This window comes from Sus scrofa, chromosome X (genome assembly GCF_054392235.1).
Source record: "Sus scrofa isolate SSC_HxYL_T2T_F1_AM1 chromosome X, Sscrofa_HxYL_maternal_Yorkshire_Landrace_v2.0, whole genome shotgun sequence".
Taxonomy (NCBI): Eukaryota; Metazoa; Chordata; class Mammalia; order Artiodactyla; family Suidae; genus Sus; species Sus scrofa.
Window position 1 is genome coordinate 50,362,936 of NC_139401.1, and position 20,330 is coordinate 50,383,265.

General features: G+C 39.3%; 1 protein-coding gene across 1 annotated transcript; it reads right to left on the minus strand.

The window, feature by feature from the left end:
* Positions 1–2,510: 2,510 nt before the first annotated feature.
* On the minus strand, positions 2,511–3,923 carry LOC106506967 (structural maintenance of chromosomes protein 1A-like). Its single transcript, XM_013986161.3, has 2 exons — positions 3,749–3,923; positions 2,511–2,704 (listed from the first exon to the last, which is right to left on the minus strand). Exons 1-2 carry the CDS (start codon positions 3,896–3,898, stop codon positions 2,552–2,554), a joined length of 303 nt encoding a protein of 100 aa, XP_013841615.1. The 5' UTR covers positions 3,899–3,923; the 3' UTR covers positions 2,511–2,551.
* Positions 3,924–20,330: the final 16,407 nt, after the last annotated feature.

Below are 20,330 nucleotides of genomic sequence, written 5' to 3' on the forward strand. Positions count from 1 at the left end.
CACAAAACTTACACAATGTTATATGTCAATTATATCTCAGTGAAGCTAGAAAAAATATTTATCAACTCATAGCTAATACTATGACATTTATAATCCCCAGCTCCCTTTTTATACTCAATTATTTTAAAAGCAAAGCTTAGATATATCATTTTAACCACAAATACTTCACAATGTATCTCTAAAACAGACTTTCCAAATCTCGGCACTATTGACATTTGGGCCAGATGAATTGGTTTTTGTGTTTTTCTGTCTTGCGCTCTTTAGGATGTTTAGCAGCATTCCTCATGTGTACCCATTAGATGCTGATAGTAACCCCCAACCCAGTTGTGACAAGAAAATGGTGACTTCAGACATTGCCAGATGTTCTATTGGGGGAAAACCCTCTTCCCTCTCCAATTGAGAACCACTGTTGTAAAAGATAAGGACTTTTATTTATTCATTTATTTTTGTCTAAAAAGGGCCGCGCCCATGGCATATGGAAGTTTCCAGGCTAGGGGTCCAATCAGAGCTGCAGCAGCCAGCCTATGCCACAGCCACAGCCACAGCAAGGCGGTATCTGAGCCACGTCTGTGACCTACACCACAGCTCATGGCAATGCCAGATCCTTAACCCACTGAGTGGGGCCAGGGGTCGAGCCTGAGTCCTCACAGATAATAGTTAGGTTCAATACCACTGAGCCAGGATGGGAATGCCAAGATAAGGAATTTTAAACAAAAAAAACCTATAATACCATTTTTGTACAAATAATATTAATAGCAATTCCTTAATATCATAAAGTATCTGGTCAATGCTCAAACTGTCCTGATTGTTACATAAAATTTTTTTACCTTTTTAAAAATCGGGTTCCAAATAAGTTGTATACGTCTTGTAATTCTCATTTAGTCTATAAGTTCCCTCTCTCTCTTTTCTTTGCAATTGATTCAAGTGATGTCTGCCATTCCAACTGGCTGAAATGTCTCTTTTCATCTGTAATAACTACCCCTCCCTCTTTATTATTTTATCTTTCTGTTTACTTATGGAAGAGACCAGGCCTTTTGTCTTTTGGAGTTTTTCATATTCTACATTTGACTAACTGAATCTCTGTGCTTTTGCTTGACATGTGACATGTTTCTCTGGCATCAGTTTTTTTTTTTTAATAACAGATGCAATCTTGATCAGATCCATGTTTGAGTTTTGGGTAAGAATATTTAATGCGTAACGTTGGATATTTATCAATTTTAACATTACAGAGAAAGATACCTGACATAAGGTGTCAACTGATGAGATGAAAAAGATGGTTCACAAGTACACATCTATGATATACTCTTGCCACAAAAAAATGAGCCTGAATTCAACCAAACCTCAGATTCTACTACCAGTTTACAAGAAATCCAGGGGATGGAAGAACATATTAAATAATATCATGGGACATAATCAGCCAACACAGAATGTATAAAACACTATAGGACAAATGACTCAGTATTTTCCCATTAATAAACAGGAAAAAATACAGAAGTATAGGAAATGTTATAGACCACAAATAATACATTAACCAATTATAACATTGTAACATACTGATGTCATATGAATCCTGATTAAATACAAAAACTGGAAAAAGAAAAGATTGATGTGACTTTTATGGAAATTGGAACATTTAATGACTATTAAATGATATTAATGAGTTATTAGTATTATTTTTGGGTAGTCTTTTTATTCTAGAGTTATATACTGAGATAATTATGAATGAAATAATATCTGGAATGCCAATGGGGAGAGGGAATGGTAAAAAAAAAATGAGATTAACCATATGTGGCCAATTGTTGAAGATAGGTGATGGGTAGGTACCCAGGGTTCACTTCATTATATCATTCTCTCTACTTCTGTATGTGTTTGAAAATTTCCATAATAAAAAGTTTGAAAAAAATCAAGTTCCCATGACTATAATGATGGGTTGGAAAGCACCCGAAACTATTTAAGAGGCTCCTGCAATAGCCCATGTGAGAGGTGAAAGCAGCCTGCACTAGAGACACAGTGGAAACCGAATAAAGTCGGATTCAATAGATATTTAGGAGGGAGAGTCAACAGGGCTTGGTAATTCAGTGAATATGCACAGTGGGAGAGGGAGTCAAGGACCGGGCATAGATTTCTGGTTTGAACCTGTGGCTGGCACTGAGGAGAGGAGGCAGATTTGGGGAGGAAGGCTGGGGTCTGAGATGTGTGCCAGAATAGCACAGAGATGGCAGCTGAAGACAGGGGAGTGGAAGAGACACTCAGGATGAGAGAATGCCACGTGAGAAGGAAAGCATGCCACCCGGGACAGAGCCCTAAGGAACACTCGAGGTCTAGCTGTTCACTGTACAGGAGCCCTTTCTCCGTGTATCTGGGCTGAGAGCGTATACAAGTGGAAGGAGAAGGCCGGCAGCAGGCAGGGACAGGGACAACTGGGGGTGGGGGTGAAAGACGTGCCTGTGCCTGTGTGTGCACATGGGGGGAGACCCTGGAGCACAATTCCACCCACCCTCCCTTGCCAGTTCGCCCCTCTTTCCAGCCATGGTCTAACTCCACAGGACCCCTAGATGGGCTGACCCTTGATGGACAGCTGGGAAGATCTTACCTTCAGATCCTCACACAGGTCACCATAGTCAATCTCGATGAGGGCCTCTCGTGCGTAGATATTGGAGGTTCGTTGGGAGCCACTCACTGAATCCTCCCCCTGGGAGCTACCCTGCAATGGCGAGAGGGAGAGTCGAATGGAGCCGACTGGCCATGAGAGTGCTCCAATAGAGGGGGCTGGGGGCTCTTCCGCATCCTTCTATGTCTTTGAGAAGCACCTTATTAGAAAGCACTTGTGGCAGAAGGAAGAGCAGCTTTGAAGGCACAAAGACCCAAGTTCAAAACTGGGCTCTACCGCTGACTAACGGTGTGACCATGGGCAAGCCACACCATCGGGTCTCGACACCAGAAGCGTCGTTTAGACACACGAACCCTCATCTGTACTATGGGCTAATGCCTGCCTGGCAGGGCTGTGCTTAGCATTAGGAGCACTTATAGCACATGCTACCATGACGCCTGGCACACTGCCAGTGTTTGAAAGATTTTACTGAATTAAACAGAAATGCTATTTGGAAAGAAAGGAGGGAGAAAGATGTGGGACTGAGATACATGTTCAAGTTAAGGACAAGATGTCCGCAAACCTCCTCTCAGTTAACATTCCCACCTCCTTGCTACCAAGCTTCACTTCCAGTGGATAAAATGCCTTGGCTCTTCTATTGGCTGGTGTTGCTACCTTTCCCCTAACTAAGTTTGGTCACCTCTGCATTGCTGATGTCCCTTACCCAACCCTCTCCTGGCCAACTTCACTCACTACAGCTAAACCACCAGCCCTCAGGGCCCTCAGCTTCCGTCTTCCTTTCCTCTTGGCTAATGTCCCTCAATTCCCACTCCTACCAATAGCCATCACCTGCTGGAATTAACTTAGCTCAAGTCCCTAAGGCTAATGATTTCCTCGTCTCTGGGCTTACCTCCCTCACCACCCACTGACACACAGCCCTACCCCAATTCAACTTCCCTCTCACACCAAGGCTACACTACCTTTCACCCCATCCGGCCCTCACAGCCTCACCCTGCCTCATCTCCCCTGTGCCTCTCCTTTTGTCCCTCACCACCCCGCCCACCATCCTTCTCTTACCTGCCCTCCCTGGCTACCTTCATCCCCCATCCCTTGTTATGTTGTTCGCAGCCTACCCCCACCACCAGCCATGACACTCACCTCTTCCTGACTAATATCATCCATGGTGCCTTTAGACAGTGGCAACTTGATGTCCTGCATCTTGCAGGCCTGTAGCAGGTTGTGGCGGTCACTGCGCTTCTGTTCAAGCTTGGTCTCAATGGCTGTCACTTCCTTCTGTAAATGGGTCATTTCCCTAAGAAGATCCAGGGAGACAGGAGAGACTCAAATCTAGCAGGCTGCCTGTACTGTGTACTTCCCCCAAGCCTAGGCCTGAACACACTCACTTGTTGACGCCACCCCCCCCCCCCAGTTTCTTACGAATCTCCTCCATCTCGTGGATCTTGTCATTCACCTCTGACTTCTTGGCCAGGTTCTGATTCTTCAGATCATGCAGCTGGGCCATGGTCTCATCTATAACCTTCAGGTACCGATAGCCGGCTGCCACCATGTTGATTGTAGTGTCCTGCGCTGCTCTCGGTCCACTGTGTCCCAGCACAGCCATTCTGTACTAAAGAGCTGGTGTGACGCATCTGCTACAGGATTCTGTGAGCAAGCAAAACTAGGCTAAGCAGGAAGGAGGAAAAGAAGGGCTGCAGGTTCAAGCTGTTAAGAGTAAAGCCCCCAGAGAGGATGGGATTAAGATGGTGGGATAGAAGGACTGGAGCTCAACTTCTCTCCTAAAAACAACAAAATTCACAACTAAAGGCTGAGCAATTTCCATCCAAATGGACTGGAAACCTTAAAAAGATATCCTACTCCAGAAGAAAAAGAGGAGACCACATCAAGAGGTAGGAGGGGCCCCATACCTCCGGGGTAGGAAGCCCTGTAGACTGGAAACTAACTGGTTAACAGAGACTCACCTACAGGAGTGAGAGTTCTGAGCCCCACATCAAACTCTCACGTGTGGGGATCTAGCACTGGGAGAAAGAGCCCCTGGAGCCCCTGGCAATGAAGGCCAGTGGGGCTTATGCCCAGGAGCTCCACAGGACTGGGGGAAATGGAGACCCCATTCTCAAAAGGTGCACACGGACTTTCACATGCACTGGGTCCCAGGGCAAACTCTCCATGGGAGACTGGGTCAAAATTGACCACAGTTCTTGGAGGACATCCTGGGAACACAGGGGTGAACATGGCTTGTTGTGAGGGAAGGACATGGAAAGCAAAGCTCTCGGGAGTATTCAGCAGCCCATGCCTTTCTATGGAGGGTGGCCATTTTGGAAAAATCTGGCCCACCCATCACTCAGTTGCTGAGAAGCCCCAGGGCAAACAACAACCCAGGTGAGATCACAGCCCCACCCCTCAGTAAACAGGCTACCTAAAGACCACCCCCCCAGGCACACAGCTGCCTCTAATCTTACCCAGAGACAAAGACCCACCCACCAGAGGGATTGGAATCAGCTCCACCCACCAGTGAGCAGGCATCAGCCCCTCCCATCAGGAAGCCTACAGCAAGCCCCCAATACCGACTTCAGCCACAAGGGGAGCAGACACCAGAAGTAAGAGAGGCTACAACTCTATTATCTGTAAAAAGGACACCACACCAAAAACCTATAAAAACGAAAAGACAGAGAACTATATAACTCAGATGAGGGAGAAAGGAAAAGCCCCAGAAAATCAGCTAAGCAATGAGGAGACTCTCAGCCTCTAGGAAAAAGACTTTAGCCTGTTGATGCTGAAGATGATGCAAGACATTGGAAATAAACTGGAGGCAAAGATGGATACCTTACAGGACACAGTGACCAAAGAGATGCAAGATATAAAACTTGAACAAGAAGAGATGCAAAATACAATAACTGAAATAAAAAACTCACTAGAAGAAGCTAACAGCAGAATACAGGAGGCAGAAGAACAAATAAGCGAGGTGGAGGACAGATTAGTGGAAATTACGGATGTGGAACAGAAAAGAGAGAAAGGATTGAAAACAAATGAAGAGAGTCTCAGAGAACTCTGGGACAATGTGAAACGCGCCAACATCCGTATTATAGGGGTGCCAGAAGGAGAAGCGAGAGAGAAGGGGACAGAAAAAAGATTCCAAGAGATAACAGCCAAACACTTCCCTAACATGGGAAAGGAACCACTCACTCAAATCCAGGAAGCACAACAAGTACCATACAAAATAAACCCAAGGAGGAATACACCGAGACACATATTAATCAAACTGACCAAAATTAAAGACAAAGAGAAAATCTTGAAAGCAGCTAGGGAAAAGAAACAAGTAACATATAAGGGAACCCTGATAAGGCTATCCTGGCAGATTTTTCAGCAGAAACTCTGCAGGCCAGAAGGGAGTGGCATGATATACTTCACATGATGAAAGGAAAAACCTCCAACCAAGATGACTTTACCCAGCAAGGCTCTCATTCAGATTTGAAGGAGACATCAAAACCTTCACAGATAAGCAAAAGCTGAGAGAATTCAGCAACACTAAACCAGCCTTCCAACAAATACTAAAGGAACTTCTCTAGGCAGAAAAGAAAAGGCCACAAGCAGAAACAAAAATTCCACAAATGACAAGGCTCGCCAGGAAAGGTATATACACAGTAAAGATAGAAAATCATCCATGCACAATTATCCCACCAAAGTCAGAAATCATGAGAAGAGGTGGGTACAAATGCAGGACACTGGAGATGCCCTTGCAGTTAAGAGAACAACAACTTAAAACAATCTCATATACATATAGACTCTTACATCAAAACTTTAGAATAACTGCAAACCAAAAATCTACAATTGATACACAAAGAAAAATCAACTCAAATACATCACCAAAGTTAGTCATCAAAACAGAATATAAGAGAACAAGAGAAGAAGGGAAGAAAAAAGAGCAACAACAACAAAAACAAATCCAAAGCAATTAATAAAATGGCAATAAGGACATACATAACAATAATTACCTTAAATATGAATGGACTAAAAGACACAGACTGGCTGAATGGATACAAAAACAAGACCCATATCTATGCTGTCTTCAAGAGATCCACTTCACTTCTAGGGACACATACAAATTGAAAGTGAGAGGATGGAAGAAAATATTTCCTGCAAACGGGGATCAAAAGAAAGCTGGAGTAGCAATACTCATATCAGACAAAATAGACTTTAAAATGAAGACTATTTTAAGGGCCAAAGAAGGTCATCACGTAGTGATCAAAGGATCAATCCAAGAAGAAGATATAACAATTTTAAATATCTATGCACCCAACATAGGTTCACCACAATATATAATCTTCATGTATCTTTGCTCCCCTTGCAGAGGAAACAGGACAAGAAATGGAGGCTTTCCTCATCTCACCTTGGGATCATCTCTCCTTGCCCCCACCCTTTCCACCAGGTGGATAATTGCAGCGTGTCTTCAGTGAGCTCTGCTTGTACAAAACCCTATCACCCTTCTGGCTTCTTTTACCTTTTTCCAAATTATTTGGTTGTCCTCCTCCTCCACCCCAATATACAAGTCACCTGCTGTAGAACAGTTCAAAGTATAGAAAACTATATAGCAGGGGATACAATCACTCATAATACCACCATTAAGAGGTAACCAATTAATATTTTAGCACATTTCCTCTGAGTATTCTTTATAGACAGCTTTATGTAAATGAGACAAATGCTATATTTTATTTAATGTTATTGCTGTAGTCTAATTGTTTGCCTCTCCCTAAAATTTACATGTTAAAAATAACCCCCAAAGGTGATGGTATTTGGGAGGTGATTAGGTCATGAAGGTGGAGACCTCATGCACAAAATTAGTGCCCTTATAAAAGAGACACCACAAAGCTCCCTAACCCCTTTTGCCATGTGAGATTACATTAAGAATTCAGCAGTCTGCAAACTGGAATACTACTTTCACCAGAACCTGACCATACCAACATCCTGATTTTGGACTTTCTCCCTCTATAACAGTGATAAATAAACCTCTGTTATTTATAAGCCACCCAGTCTATGGCATTTTATTGTAACAGCTCAAATGGATTAAGAAAATTGGCACTGAGAAATAGGGGTACTGCAGTTTCAAAACCTAAAAACATGGGAGTGGCTTTGGAACTGGGTAGAGGATAGAAGAGTTCGGAGGTTTAGGTAAGAAAAAGCCTGCATTGCTGTGATCATACTTTCGAATTAGGTCCTACTGAATTGCCCAGAGGGAAAAAATGAGGGCATTAGGGCAAGCCCCAGTCTTCTTAAAGAATACCAAAGTGGTCAAGAAAGAATGATCATAGAGATATGGATATGATAGGAGTTCCCGTCATGGCGTAGTGGAAACGAATCCAACTAGGAACCATGAGGTTGCGGGTTCAATCCCTGGCCTTGCTCTGTGGGTTAAGAATCCGGCATTGCCATGAGCTGTGATGGAGGTCGCAGACATGGCTCAGATCTGGAGTTGCTCTGGCTGTGGCATAGGCCAGCAGCTATACCTCTGACTGGACCCCTAGTCTGGGAACCTCCATATGCCACTAGTGTGGCCCTAAAAAGCAAAAAAAAAAAAAAAAAAAAAAAAAAAAGGAAGAGGAAGAAAGAAAGAAAGAAATGTCGATATGATAAATCCATTCTGACGATGTTTCAAATGAAAATGAGAACACAGTGAGAAGGTGCTTGCTGTGAACCAGGAACCTAATCAGAATGCAACCATGCAGGCACCTTGGTCTTGGACTTCCCAGCTTCTACAACCGTGAGAAATAAATTTCTTCATTTAAGACTGTTACAGGCCTTCAAGAAGCAGAACATCAAATTGCCACTAAGTGTACCAAGGACAATATTAGCCAAGGATAGGACTTCCAAAACTATGTTGAATGACAGTGGTGTGAATGTACATCCTTGTATTTTTCCCGACCTTTCAGCTTTTCACCATTGAGAATAATTTTAGCTTTGGGTTTGTCACATATGGCCTTTTCTATGTTGAAGCAGGTTTGCTCTATGCTCAGTTTATCAAAAGTTTTTTATCAAAAATAGTTGTTGAATTTTGTCAAAAGCTTTTTGGCCATCTATTGAGATGTCATATGGCTTTTATTCTTCAATTTGTTAATGTGCTGAATCACATTGGTTGATTTCCACATATTGAAGAATCCTTGCACCCCTGGAATAAATCCCACCTCATCATGGTATATGATCCTTTTAATGTATTGTTGGATTTGGTTTGCTAATATTTTGTTGAGGATTTTTGCCTCTACATTCATCTATGATATTGGTCCATCATTTTCTTTTTTTGGTGTTTTTATATGGTTTGGGCATTAGGGTGATGGTAGCCTCATAGAATGAGCCTGAGAGTATTCCTTCCTCTACAATTTTCTGGAAGAGTTTCAGAAGAATAAGTATTGATTCTTCTCTAAATGTTTGTAGAATTTACCTGTGCAGCCATCTGGTCCTGGACTTTGGTTTTTTGGAAGTTTTAAAATAATGGTTTTGATTTCAGAACTTGTGATTGGCCTGTTCATATTTTTCATTTCTTTCTGTTTCAGTCTTGGAAGCTTGTACTTTTCTAAGAACTTTTCCATTTCTTCCAGGTTGTCCATTTTATTGGCATATAGTTGCTTGTAGTTGTCTCTTATGATCCTTTGTATTTCTGTGATGCTGGTTGTAACTTCTACTTTTTCATTTCTAATTTTATTGATTTGAGTCCTCTCTTTTTTACTTGATGAGTATAGCTAAGGGTTTATCAATATTATTGATCTTTTCAAAGACCAAGCTTTCAGTTTCACTGATCTTTTCTATTGTTTTCTTTGACACTCATTTATTCTTGCTCTGCTTTTTATGATTTCTTTCCTTCTACTAACTTTGGGTTTTGTTTGTTCTTCTTCTGGTTGCTTTAGGTGTAAGTTTAGATTGTTTATTTGGGATTTTTCTTGTTTCCTGAGGTGAGATTGTATTGCTTTAAACTTCTCTCTGAGAACTGCTTTTGCTTCATCCCATAGGTTTTGGATCATTGTGTCCTCATTGTAATTTGTCTCTAGGTATTTTTTGATTTCTTCTTTGATTTCTTCAGTGATTCATTGGATTTTTTTTGGAGTATAGTTGATTTACAGTGTTGTGTCAATTTCTGCTATACAGCATAGTGACCTTATCAAATATATATATGTATACACACACACATTCTTTTTCTCATATATATAAATATATATATTTATTTATATGTGCATATATATATATATATACTTTTTCTGATACTATTTCCCATCATTTTCTAACCTGAGAGATTAGATAATAGTTCTCTGTGCTATATAGTAGGATCTCACTGCTTATCCATTCTAAATGTAATACCTGCATCTATCAACCCCAAACTCCCCATCCATCACATTTGTGTTAAGTAACATATTTATTAGCCTCCACATGTTTCTGATTTTGTGCAGCTTTTTTTTTCATAGACATGAATCCAAGTATATTTATAAGCCCAATCAATCTAAACTGACTTTATTTAAAAGACAAAGACTATATAACAAAGTAGAATCTTGCTGTATATTACTTACTAGAGATAGTTAATACATGAGGACATAGAAAGATTGAAAATAAAAGAGGAAATAATCATCTATACTAGTATACTAGTACTAATAAAAAGAAAGCTAGGGTAACTATTTTAATATCAAATGAAATTGGCTTTAAGGCAAAAAGCATCACTACAGAAAGTCTTTACATATTGATGAAACTAAAATTACTAGGAAAATATGGAAAATTTATTTTTCTTAACTCTGCTGCAAAGCAAAACTGTTGAGAAACTGCCTTATTTATTTTTTATTTATATTTTTCTAATATTCAATAAATTTTAATAAATTTATACTTGTACAACAATTATCACAACCAAATTTTATAGCATTTCTATCCCAAACACTCAGTGCATTCCCCACCCCCAAACTGTCTCATTTGGAAATCATAAGTTTTTCAAAGTCTGTGATTCAGTATCTGTGCTGCAAAGAAGTTCATAGTGTCCTCTTTTTAGATTCCACATGTAAGTGATAGCATTTGAGGTTGGTGTCTCATCATCTGACTGATTTCACTTACCATGATAGTTTCTATGTCCATCCATGTTGCTAAAAATGCCATTATTTCTTTCCTTTTAATGGCTGAGTAATATTCCATTGTGTATATGTACCACATCTTCTTGATCCATTCCTCTGTGAATGGACATTTAGGTTGTTTCCATGTCTTGGCTATTGTATATAGTGCTGCAATGAACACTGGAGTACATGTATCTTTTTGAGTCATGGTTTTCTCTGATAGACGCCCAGGAATGGAATTGCTAGATCAAATGGTAATTCTATTTTTAGTTTTCTGAGGAATCTCCATACTATTTTTGACAGTAGTCACACCAATTTACATTCCCACCAATAGTGTAATAGGATTCCTTTTCCTCCACACCCTCTCCAGCATTTATTGTTTGTAGACTTTTTGAAGATGGCCATTCTGGCTAGTGTAATAGTGGCTTTGATTTGCATGTCTCTAATAATCAGTGATGTTGAATATCTTTTCATGTGTTTTTTGGCCATCTGTATGTCTTCTTTGGAGAATTGTGTGTTTAGATCATCTGCCCATTTTTTCATTTTTTTATCATTTATACATATATATATATATATATATATATAATTCTACTGTACAGCATGGCGATCCAGTTACACATACATGTATACATTCTTTTTTCTCACATTACATGTTCCATCATAAGTGACTAGACAGAGTTTCCAGAGTACACAGCAGGATCCCATTGCTAATCCATCCCAAAGGCTACATTTTTCATCTATTTACCCCCAAGCCCCAGTCCCTCCCACTCCCTCCCCTTCCCCCTTGGCACAAAGGAACTTTTCCACAGAAAAGAAAATCATGGACCTGGAGAATAGACTTGTGGTTGCCCGTTTTTTAATGGCGTTGAGTGTTTTCTTTGGTATTGAGCTGCAGAAGGTGTTTATAAATTTTGGAGATTAATCCCTCGTCAGTCGATCCATTTGCAAAGATACTTCTTGCATTATGTGGGTTGTCTTTTCATTTTGTTTAGGGTTTCCTTTGCTGTGCAGAAACTTTTAAGTTTAAGTCCCATTTGTTTTTAGTTTTGTTTTTGTTTTTTGACTATGGTGATTTAATTTTAGTTACTTTATTTGTATTTGTCATTTGTCCTTTCTTAATGGTTTTTTTTTGTTTTATCAAATGATCCCATATTTAATTTAAGTATAGAACTCATCAAGCAACATCCTTTGGAACAGCTTTTGATAAGATGCCAGTTTTGGAGATTCTGCATTAGTTTCTTCCTATTTCATTATTATTTCTTAATAGTTATTTCCCCAATGCAATTTTTTTCTACTGTACATCATGGTTACCCAGTTACACATACGTGTATATATTCTATTTTTGCACATTATCGTGCTCTATCATAAGTGATAGACATAGTTCCCAGTGCTACACAGCAGGATCTCATTGTTAATCCATTTCAAAGGCAACAGTTTGCATCTTTTAACCACAAATTCCCAGTCCCTACACCTCCTTCCCCCTCCCCCTTGGAAACCACAAGTCTATTCTCCAAGTCCATGATTTTCTTTTCTGTGGAAAGGTTCATTTATGCCTTATATTAGATTCCAGATATCAGTGATATCATATGATTTTTGTCTTTCCCTTTCTGACTTACCTCACTCAGGATGAGAGTCTCTAGTTCCATCCATGTTGCTGCAAATGGCATTCTTTTGTTCTTTTTTATGGCTGAATAGTATTCCATTGTGTATATATACCACATCTTCCCAATCCTGTCCTCTGTCGATAGACATTTGGGTTGTTTCCACGTCTTGGCTATTGTGAATAGTGCTGCAATGAACATGGGGGTGCATGTATCTTTTTCAAGGAAAGTTCTGTCTGGATATATGCCCAAGAGTGGAATTGCTTGGGCCTATGGTAGTTCTATGTATAGTTTTCTAAGGTACCTCCATACTCTTCTCCATCGTGGTTGTACTAGGCTACATTCCCAACAACAGTGTAGGAGGGTTCCCTTTTCTCCACACCCCCTCCAGCACTTGTTATTTGTGGACTTATTAATGATGGCCAGGTGCTTGATGGCCATCTGTATATCTTCCTTGGAGAAATGTCTATTCAGGCCTTTTGCCCACTTTTCCATTGGGTTGTTGGCTTTTTTGCTATTGAGTTGTATAAGTTGCTTGCATATTTTAGAGATTAAGCCCTCATCTGTTGCATCATTTGAAACCATTTTCTCCTATTCTGTAAATTGTCTTTTTGTTTTCTTGTTGGTTTCCTTTGCTGTGCAAAAGCTTTTCAGTTTGATGAGGTCCCATTGGTTTATTGTTGCCTTCATTTCTGTTGCTTTGGGAGACTGACCTGAGAAAACATTTGTAAGGTTGATGTCAGAGAATGTTTTGCCTGTGTTCTCTTCCAGGAGTTTGATGGTGTCTTGTCTGATGGTTAAGTATTTAAGCCATTTTGAGTTTATTTTTGTGCATGGTGTGAGGGTGTCTTCCAGTTTCATTGATTTGCATGCAGTTGTCCAGGTTTCCCAGCAATACATGCTGAAAAGACTGTCTTTTCCCCATTTTATATTCTTGGCTCCTTTGTCAAAGGTGATTGACCATAGGTGTCTGGGTTTATTTCTGGGTTCTCTATTCTGTTCCATTGGCCTGTATGTCTGTTTTGGTACCAGTACCACTCTCTCTTGATGACTGTGGCTTTGTAATATTGCCTGCAGTCTGGGAGAGTTTTGCCTCCTGCTTGGTTTTTGTTTCTCAGGATTGCATTGGCAATTCTGGGTCTTTTGTGGTTCCATATAAATTTTCGGATAGTTTGTTCTAGTTCTGTGAAAAATGTCATGGGTAATTTGAGAGTGATTGCATTGAATCTGTAGATTGCTTTGGCCATTTTTACAGTATTAATTTTTTCCAACCCAGGAGCATGGAATATCTTTCCATTTCTTTACATCTACTTTAATTTCTTTGATTAATGTTTTATAGTCCTCAGCATATAAGTCTTTCAACTCCTTGGTCAGGTGTATTCCCAGGTATTTGATTTTTTGGGGTGCAATTTTAAAAGGTATTGTATTTTTGTATTCCTTTTCTAATGTTTCATTGTTAGTATACAGAAATGACACTGATTTCTGAATGTTACTCTTATATCCTGCTACTTTGCTGAATTTGTTGATCAGTTCAAGCAGTTTTGGGGTTGAGTCCTTAGGGTTTTCTATATATAGTATCATGTTATCTGCATAGAGTGACAGTTTTAACTCTTCTCTTCCTATTTGGATGCATTTTATTTCTTTTGTTTTTCTGATTGCTGTGGCTAGGACTTCCAGTACTATGTTGAATAACAGTGGTGAGAGTGGGCATCCCTGTCTTGTTCCAGGTTTTATTTGGAAGGCTTTCAGCTCTTCTCCATTGACTATTATATTTGCTGTGGGTTTATCATAAATGGCTTTTTATTATGTTAAGGTATGTTCCCACTTTGGTAAGAGTTTTTATCATGAATGGCTGTTGGACTTTGTCAAATGCTTTTTCTGCATGTCTTGAAGATCATCATGTGGTTTTTGACTTTTGTTTTGTTAATGTGGTGTGTGACATTGATTGATTTGCATATGTTGAACCATCCTTTTGAACCTGGGATGAATCGCACCTGGTCGTGGTATATGATATTTTCCATTTTTTAATTTTTTTTTATCCTCATTTCTCTGAGAGCTGGATCTGAGAAGATGTTGCTGTCGTTTATGTCATAGTGTTTGGCCTATGTTTTCCTCTAATAGTTTTATAGTATCCGGTCTTATATTTTGGTCTTTAATCCATTTTGAATTTACTTTCTTGTATGGTGTTAGGGAGCATTCTAATTTCATTCTTTTCCATGTGGCTGTCCAGTTTTCCCATCACCACTTATTGAAGGGGCTGTCTTTTCTCCATTATACATTCCTGCCTCCTTTGTCGTAGATGAGTTGGCTGTAGGTGTGTGGGTTGAATTGTGGGCTTTCTATCCTGTTCCCCTGATCTATTTTCTATCTTTGTGCCAGTACCATGAGGTTTTGATGATTGTTGCTTTGTAGTATAGCCTGAAGTCAGGGAGCCTGATTCCTCCAGCTCCATTTTTCTTTCTCAGGATGGCTATGGCTATTCTGGGTCTTCTGTGCTTCCAAACAAACTTTAAACTATTTTGTTTGAGTTCTGTGAAAAACGGTCCTTAGTAATTTGATAGGGATTGCATTGAATCTGTAGATTGCCTTAGGTAGTATAGTCATTTTGATAATGCTGACTCTTCCAATCCAAGAGCATGGTATGTCTTTCCATCTGTTTGTGTCATCTTTGATTTCATTCATCAGTGTCTTATAGTTTTCAGAGTACAGGTCTTTTGTCTCTTTAGGTAGGTTTACTCCTAGGTATTTCATTCTTTTGGATGTGATGGTAAATGAGATTGCTTCCCAAATTTCTCTTTTGGCTCTTTCATTGTTAGCGTATAGAAATGCTATTGATTTCTGTGTATTAATTTTGTATCCTGCGACCATGACAAATTCATGGATGAGCTCTAACAGTTTTCTGGTAGAGTCTTTAGGATTCTCTAGGTATAGTATCATGTCATCTGCAAATAGGGATAGTTTGACTTCTTCCTTTCCAATTTGGATTCCTTTCATTTCTTTTACTTCTCTGATTGCCACGCCTAGGACTTCCAAAACTATGTTGAAGAGTAGTGGCAAGGGTGGACCTCTTTGTCTTGTTCCTGATCTCAGCAGGAATGCTTTCAGCTTTTCACCATTGAGAATGCTGTTAGCTCTGGGTTTGTCATATATGGCCTTTATCATGTTGAGGTAGGTTCCCTCTATGCCCACTTTCTGAAGGGTTTTAATCAGAAATGGGTGTTGGATTTTGTCAAAGGCTTTTTCCATGTCTATTGAGAGGATCTTATGGTTTTTATTCTTCAGTTTGTTAATGTGGTGTATCACACTGATGGATTTGCGGATATTGAAGAACACTTGCATCCCTGGGATAAATCCCACTTGATCATGATGTACAATCCTTTTAATGTATTGTTAGATGCGGCTTGCTAGTATTTTGTTGAGGGTTTTTGCATCTGTGTTCATCGGTGAAATTGGTTTGTAATTTTCTTTTTTTGTGGTAACTTTGGTTTTGGTGTCGGGGTGATGGTCGCCTCATAGACTGAGTTTGGGAGTATCCCTTCCTCTGCAATTTTTTGAAACAGTTTCCGAAGAAGAGGTGTTAGCTCTTCTCTAAATGTTTGATAGAATTCGCCTGTGAAGCCCTCTGGTCTTGGACTTTTGTTTGTTGGAAGTTTTTAAATCAGAGTTTCAATTTTAGTACTTGTGATTGGTCCATTCATCTTTTCTATTTCATCTTGGCTTAGTCTTGGAAGATTGCACTTTTCTAAGAATTTGCCCATTTCTTCTAGGTTTTCCTTTTTATTGGCCTATAGTTGAATGTAGTGGTCTCTTATGATCCTTTGTATTTTTGTGATTTCCATTGTAACTTCTCCTTTTTCATTTCTAATTTTTTAATTTGAGTCCTCTCTCTTCATTTCTTGATAAGTCTGGCAAGGGGTTTATCAATTTTGTTGATCTTTTCAAAGAACCAGCTTTAAGTTTCAATGATCTTGTCAATGATTTTCTTCTTTTCTATTTCCTTTATTCTTGCTCTGATCTTTATGATTTCTTTCCTTCTGCTAACTTATATATCTAGTCTGTTCTTCTCTCTCTAGCTGCTTTAGATGTAAAGTTAGGTTGTTTATTGGAGCTTTTTCTTGTTTCCTTTCCTAAGGTAGGCTTGTATTCCTATAAACTTCTCTCTTAGAACTGCTTTTGCTGCATCCCATAGGTTTTGGATTGTCATATCTTTGTTGTCATTTGCTTCTAGGTATTTTTTAATTTCCTCTTTGATTTCTTTAGTGATCCATTTGTTCTTTAGTACCATGTCATTTAGTCTCCACATGTCTGTGTTTTTTGCAGTTTTCTCCTTGCCATATAGTGCTGTGGTTGGAAAAAATGCTTGATATAAATTCAATTTTCTTGTTCTCTCCTCTTGTGGTTTGCTGACTGTCTTTAGTGTTGTATTTGAGTTGATTTTTGTTTTTGTTTGTGTATCACTTGTAGATTTTTGGTTTGCAGTTATTCTAAAGTTTTGATATAGGAGTATATATACATATATACATGAGATTGTTTTAAGTTGTTGTTCTCTTAACTGCAAGGGCATCTCCAGGGTCCTTTTTTACCCTCCTCTTTTCACTTTTTTCTAATTCTTGTAGCATAGCTGTGTGAGGATGATTTCGTATCTTTACTGTATATATGCCTTTCCTGGCGAGCCTTGTCATTTGTGGAATTTTTGTTTCTGCTTGTGGCCTTTTCTTTTCTGCCTAGAGAAGTTCCTTTAGTATTTGTTGGAAGGCTGGTTTAGTGTTGCTGAATTCTCTCAGCTTTTGCTTATCTGTGAAGGTTTTGATGTCTCCTTCAAATCTGAATGAGAGCCTTGCTGGGTAAAGTCATCTTGGTTGGAGGTTTTTCCTTTCATCATGTGAAGTATATCATGCCACTCCCTTCTGGCCTGCAGAGTTTCTGCTGAAAAATCTGCCAGGATAGCCTTATCAGGGTTCCCTTATATGTTACTTGTTTCTTTTCCCTAGCTGCTTTCAAGATTTTCTCTTTGTCTTTAATTTTGGTCAGTTTGATTAATATGTGTCTCGGTGTATTCCTCCTTGGGTTTATTTTGTATGGTACTTGTTGTGCTTCCTGGATTTGAGTGAGTGGTTCCTTTCCCATGTTAGGGAAGTGTTTGGCTGTTATCTCTTGGAATCTTTTTTCTGTCCCCTTCTCTCTCGCTTCTCCTTCTGGCACCCCTATAATACGGATGTTGGCGCGTTTCACATTGTCCCAGAGTTCTCTGAGACTCTCTTCATTTGTTTTCAATCCTTTCTCTCTTTTCTGTTCCACATCCGTAATTTCCACTAATCTGTCCTCCACCTCGCTTATTTGTTCTTCTGCCTCCTGTATTCTGCTGTTAGCTTCTTCTAGTGAGTTTTTTATTTCAGTTATTGTATTTTGCATCTCTTCTTGTTCAAGTTTTATATCTTGCATCTCTTTGGTCACTGTGTCCTGTAAGGTATCCATCTTTGCCTCCAGTTTATTTCCAATGTCTTGCATCATCTTCAGCATCAACAGGCTAAAGTCTTTTTCCTAGAGGCTGAGAGTCTCCTCATTGCTTAGCTGATTTTCTGGGGCTTTTCCTTTCTCCCTCATCTGAGTTATATAGTTCTCTGTCTTTTCGTTTTTATAGGTTTTTGGTGTGGTGTCCTTTTTACAGATAATAGAGTTGTAGCCTCTCTTACTTCTGGTGTCTGCTCCCCTTGTGGCTGAAGTCGGTATTGGGGGCTTGCTGTAGGCTTCCTGATGGGAGGGGCTGATGCCTGCTCACTGGTGGGTGGAGCTGATTCCAATCCCTCTGGTGGGTGGGTCTTTGTCTCTGGGTAAGATTAGAGGCAGCTGTGTGCCTGGGGGGGTGGTCTTTAGGTAGCCTGTTTACTGAGGGGTGGGGCTGTTATCCCACCTGGATTATCATTTGGCCTGGGGCTTCTCAGCCTCATGGGTGGGGCCAGATTTTCCCAAAATGGCCATGTTCAGAGAAACGCAGGCTGATATACATTTCTGAGAACTTTGCCTCAAATATCCTTCCCCCAGAACAAGTCACAGTTACCCCTTGTTTTCCCAGGAGATGCTCTAAGAACTGCAGTCAGGTACAACCCAGATTCCTATGGAGTCTCTGCTTTGCCCCTCCTACCTCTTGATGTGGCCTCCTCTTTCTCTTTTGGAGTAGGATATCTTTTTGAAAGTTTCCAGTCCAGTAAGTTGAAGGTTGTCCAGCATTTGGTTGTAACTTTGTTGTTTTTATCTGTGCAATTTTTTAATATTGTGGTTGATATCTAGTCTCATAGTGTTGTAATCAGAAAAAATGCTTAATGTGATTTCAGGTTTCTTAAATTTACTGAGGCTTTATTTGTGGCCCAAGATGTGACCCATCCTGGAGAATGTTCTATATCCACTAGAGAAGAATGTGTATTCTGCTGCTTTCAGATGAAATGTTCTATAAATATCTACTAAGTCCATCTAGTCTAATGTGGCATTTAAGGTCTCTTTCTCTTTATTGATTTTCTGTCTGATCTGTCCATTGCTGGAAGTGTAATGTTAAAGTGCTCATTATTGTGTTATTGTGTTATTATCAATTTTTCCTTTTATGGCTGCTAGCAGTTGCTTTATATATTGAGATGTTCCTATGTAGGGTGCATATATATTTACAATTTTTGTATCTTCTTGAATTGATTCTCTGATCATTATATATTGTCCTTTATTCTTCCATGGAATGACTTCTCCCATCCCCTCATTTTTAGTCTGTATATGTCCTTAGATCTGAAGTGGGTATCTTGTAGACAGCATATATAAAATAAGATAGCTTCTTGGTTTTGTATCGAATCAGCCAATCTATGTCTTTTGGTTGGAGACTTTTATCCATTTACATTCAAGGTAATTATCAATAAGTGTATGTACTTATTGCATTTTCTTAATTGTTTTGGATTTGTTGTGTTATTGTTAAACATTTTTTCTTCTCTTCCTCTTTTGTTCTCCTCTCCTGTGATTTGATGACTATTTTTAGTGTTTACTTGAATTGCTTTTGTTTATGAGTATGTCTATTGTAGTTTTTTGATTTGGTGTCTCCACACTGTTTTGATATAGTATTCTACATATATACAAAATTGTTTTAAATTGCCTAATTCTCATCTTCAAATGCTTTTTCAACATTCTGCATTCTTCCTCTCCTCTTCTCATGATTGCTGGTTTTGATATCACATTTGTCTCATATGATTGCCTCCATTTATCTTATGTTTGCCTTTATTGTGAACTTTATCATCTACAATTTTCTTGTTTCTAATTATGGCCTTTTTTTTCCTTTTAAACCTAGAGAGATACCCTTAGTATTTGTTGTAAAGCTGGTTTGGTAGTGCTTAATTCTTTCAGCTTTTGCTTGTCTGCAAAGCTTTTTATTTCTCCATCAAAACTGTTTCAGGATGTCTTTGGCTATTCTGGGTCTTCTGTGCTTCCAAACAAACTTTAAACTATTTTGTTTGAGTTCTGTGAAAAACTGTCCTTAGTAATTTGATAGGGATTGCATTGAATCTGTAGATTGCCTTAGGTAGTATAGTCATTTTGATAATGCTGACTCTTCCAATCCAAGAGCATGGTATGTCTTTCCATCTGTTTGTGTCATCTTTGATTTCATTCATCAGTGTCTTATAGTTTTCAGAGTACAGGTCTTTTGTCTCTTTAGGTAGGTTTACTCCTAGGTATTTCATTCTTTTGGATGTGATGGTAAATGAGATTGCTTCCCAAATTTCTCTTTTGGCTCTTTCATTGTTAGCGTATAGAAATGCTATTGATTTCTGTGTATTAATTTTGTATCCTGCGACCATGACAAATTCATGGATGAGCTCTAACAGTTTTCTGGTAGAGTCTTTAGGATTCTCTAGGTATAGTATCATGTCATCTGCAAATAGGGATAGTTTGACTTCTTCCTTTCCAATTTGGATTCCTTTCATTTCTTTTACTTCTCTGATTGCCACGCCTAGGACTTCCAAAACTATGTTGAAGAGTAGTGGCAAGGGTGGACCTCTTTGTCTTGTTCCTGATCTCAGC